Source organism: Lynx canadensis, chromosome D2, assembly GCF_007474595.2.
Source record: "Lynx canadensis isolate LIC74 chromosome D2, mLynCan4.pri.v2, whole genome shotgun sequence".
Lineage (NCBI taxonomy): Eukaryota > Metazoa > Chordata > Mammalia > Carnivora > Felidae > Lynx > Lynx canadensis.
Window position 1 is genome coordinate 8,943,950 of NC_044313.2, and position 3,002 is coordinate 8,946,951.

Consider the following 3,002-nt stretch of genomic DNA (forward strand, 5'->3'; position numbering starts at 1 on the left):
AAGTCTAAGCAGAATGAATCCTTTTCGTTTTGTTCAGGTCATCACACTAAGAGGTGGTAGGCAGGATTCAAACTCCAGTGCTCTGATTCCAAGGCCTGTTTCTAGAAGTCCTAGAAAGTCTAGAAATCCTTTATAGGATTAACTGAACACGGAATCGCCTCAAAAATACGTTTTTAAAATGATCCCTTGAAAAACATCAAGGTGCTTAAAATGCTTTGGAACCACAGGTAGACTAGGTCAATTCCCCACAAACCAGGTTGCCCCAACAAAATGGACATGTTAGTTCTAATGCACGTGCAGGGATAAGAGAGCCCTTCTGAGAAGGCAGGCATGGCTGAGTGCCCAAGCTGTGACCTGACTGTTGTGTGACAACAGCACCTTGAATACCGTCCTCCCCCTCCCACCCCCCAGTTCCTCAGCTGTGAAATGAAGCCACTAAGACTTGCTTAATAGGAACAGTGTACAGGGTGGTGGATGTAAGATGCTGTCCCTGGTCTATAGAAAATTCTCAGTAAAATCTGGCTTTCCATTTGTCTTTGATATCAGGGACCAAAATTAGCCCTAATTTGCAATTCTCTACCCTCCGTACCACTTGCTATGACAGCAATAAAACTAGATTATAGCTGACTATGTACCTCCAAAGCTCAAAACCTTCAAAGGCCCCTCAACAACCTAAAAGATAAACTCCAAAATTCCTTAAAATTCCCCAGGCCCTTTCGTTGCTGTGTCTTCCCCAATTCTCTTTTTCCCCTAAAATCTAAACCCAGCTCCCAGAGAGGCTGTCTCTCCCCTAATGGTCCTGTATACCACTCCCTCCTCTGAGCCCACAGGCAGACTGTGGACCCGTTGGGATTTGTATGCTACCTACATAGCAGATTAGTTGGATATAGTTCTAACTTCCCCACTAAAAGATACACTTCTTAAAGGTCAGTGTTCATGGTCTTTATTGTATCTGCCATACTACCCAATGTCTCACACATGGCAATAAAAGCTGACATTTAATGACAGCTGACTCTATGCCAGGCACTATTTTAAGTGCCTCACATCCCCCTATAGATAGGTACCATTATTCTCCCCATATTACAGATCGAGAAACTAAGATCCACAGAGATTCAATAACCTGTCCAACGCTGCTAGGGAGTGACAGAGCCTGTGTTCAAACCCAAGCAATCAGGTTGCAAACCCCACATTCTCAACCACTATGCTACATAGTCAACATCCCGTCAATTACATTAGCTGATTAATGCAAAAGAGTGTCAGAAACTAACAAGGACAACCAGTCACAATAAACCAACAAATCCAAACAAAAGAGATCTCTGGCATGGCTAAGGAAGAGAAGAAGGTAGCAGAGCACGAAGGTCAAGTGTCCCATCAGACTAGAATCTGAACACCAGCTCTGTCACTTACTTTCTAACAAGTCACTCTGAGCAAGTCACTTGATCTATTCCGGCATTAGCCTCTGCAGCCAAAAGACTGATGAAACTAGTACTCTGGAAGATAGTTTTAAGAATTAAATGAAATGACACAAATAGAACACCAAGAACATGTGCCTGCCACACCACGTGTGGTCTAAAACTGTGTTGGCTCTAACACAAGAGTCAAATTGTGAAATCCTGGGAACTGTCTTTCCTAAGCTACTAAACAACAATTATAAAATAGTACTAACTAGTACCATAGAGACTTAATTTCTTTGCAACAATACACTAAGACGACTTTAGAAATCTTCTTAATACCTCAAGTCTGTAAGACAGTCAAATAAAATTAATTACCTCTAATTACACAAGGAGAGTTCTGCCTCCCGGCATGGTACTGAAGTGGCAGCTGAACAGCCTTTAACTCTTTAGAGCAAATGCAAAGGTCTACAGCCAAGCAGAGGTCAAGTCCCTAATGAAATGTTCTCACAAACAGAAATGTATCCAAGTGTGAGAGGGTTCTAGAAAGCCTACCCAAGGAAAAGCTGAATAATGGAAACATTTAATGTAATGAGAAAACCCCACACAGTATCTTTTAAAGAATCCACAGTTTGTATCCGTCCAGAGAGCGGAATTAGGTACAACAGGTGGGTATTCCTGGGAGGCAGGTTTCAGCTCAAGTTGAGGAAGCCGGAGGGAAATGGGCTCCCCTGAGCAGTGCTGAGCTCACCCATGGGAGATGCTCTGGCCCTGGTCATGAGATAAGGGGCTGAGGGAATTCTCTAACTGGTTGCGAAGTCTGACCAACTCTGAGGTCCGACCAACTCTGAGGTCCCTTCCTAACTCTGGAGCAGGGCTGAGTTAGGGAAGACGGGGAAACGCACCGCTCAGAAAGAGACTATTTTTCACAATCTTTTTGGGGGTGGTGGTGAAATGTAATAATTGGGTAAAGTTGGCCTCGGAGAGGGGGCACCTCTGCAAACTGCCCCTAAGGATCCGAGGCTCAGGGCCCAAAGATTTGCAAAGGACATCTGGGAGTCATGGCACTCCGACTCAGGGCAGAATGCCTGCTTCCTCAAAGAAGCTTCGAGAACATCTCCCAGCCCCCTTTTCACCAGCTGCTGCTCCCGGCCCTCCTTACAGAAGCGGAGGCCGGCTCGCCCAGAGGCCTGGTGGGAGGTCGGCCCTCGGTGAAGGGTCTGAGACCGACCCGGAGGAGAGAAGGAGGCTAGGACCCGGGACGTGGAGCGGGCTCCTGGGTCCCGTTAGAAGACCCCGCCGCCGAGGCCAAGGTCGTCTCAGATCCCCAAGGCGACCGCCACCAGCGCACTCACCAGCGCGCTTCCGCGCAGCAGCCGAACCGCCGCTCCCTCCATGGGTGTTGCAGGAGATGCGACTGTGCCAACCCAGCGAAATCCTTTCTCAGCGCCTCCGGGCCCAGGGTCAGCGCTTAGGGGCGGGGCCTAAGGGCGGGGTCAGGCCCCGCCCCCACCCCCCCGCACACCTCCCTGGCCCCGCCCCCTAGTGCCTACGGAACCTCAAGAGAGACACACAACTCCCTCTCCGCCTTTGCCATAAGCCCTGCTCACG

The 3,002-nt window shown here is 48.3% G+C and overlaps 1 protein-coding gene across 1 annotated transcript in view; it reads right to left on the bottom strand.

Moving 5' to 3' along the window:
* The window catches only part of ACADSB (acyl-CoA dehydrogenase short/branched chain), a 37,696-nt gene extending 34,838 nt beyond the window's left edge, over positions 1-2,858 (bottom strand). The window contains exon 1 of the mRNA XM_030334283.1: positions 2,747-2,858. Coding sequence (XP_030190143.1) covers positions 2,747-2,788 — 42 coding nt within the window. The 5' untranslated portion in view covers positions 2,789-2,858. The remainder of the gene's footprint in view (positions 1-2,746) is intronic.
* Between the last annotated feature and the right edge of the window lie 144 nt (positions 2,859-3,002).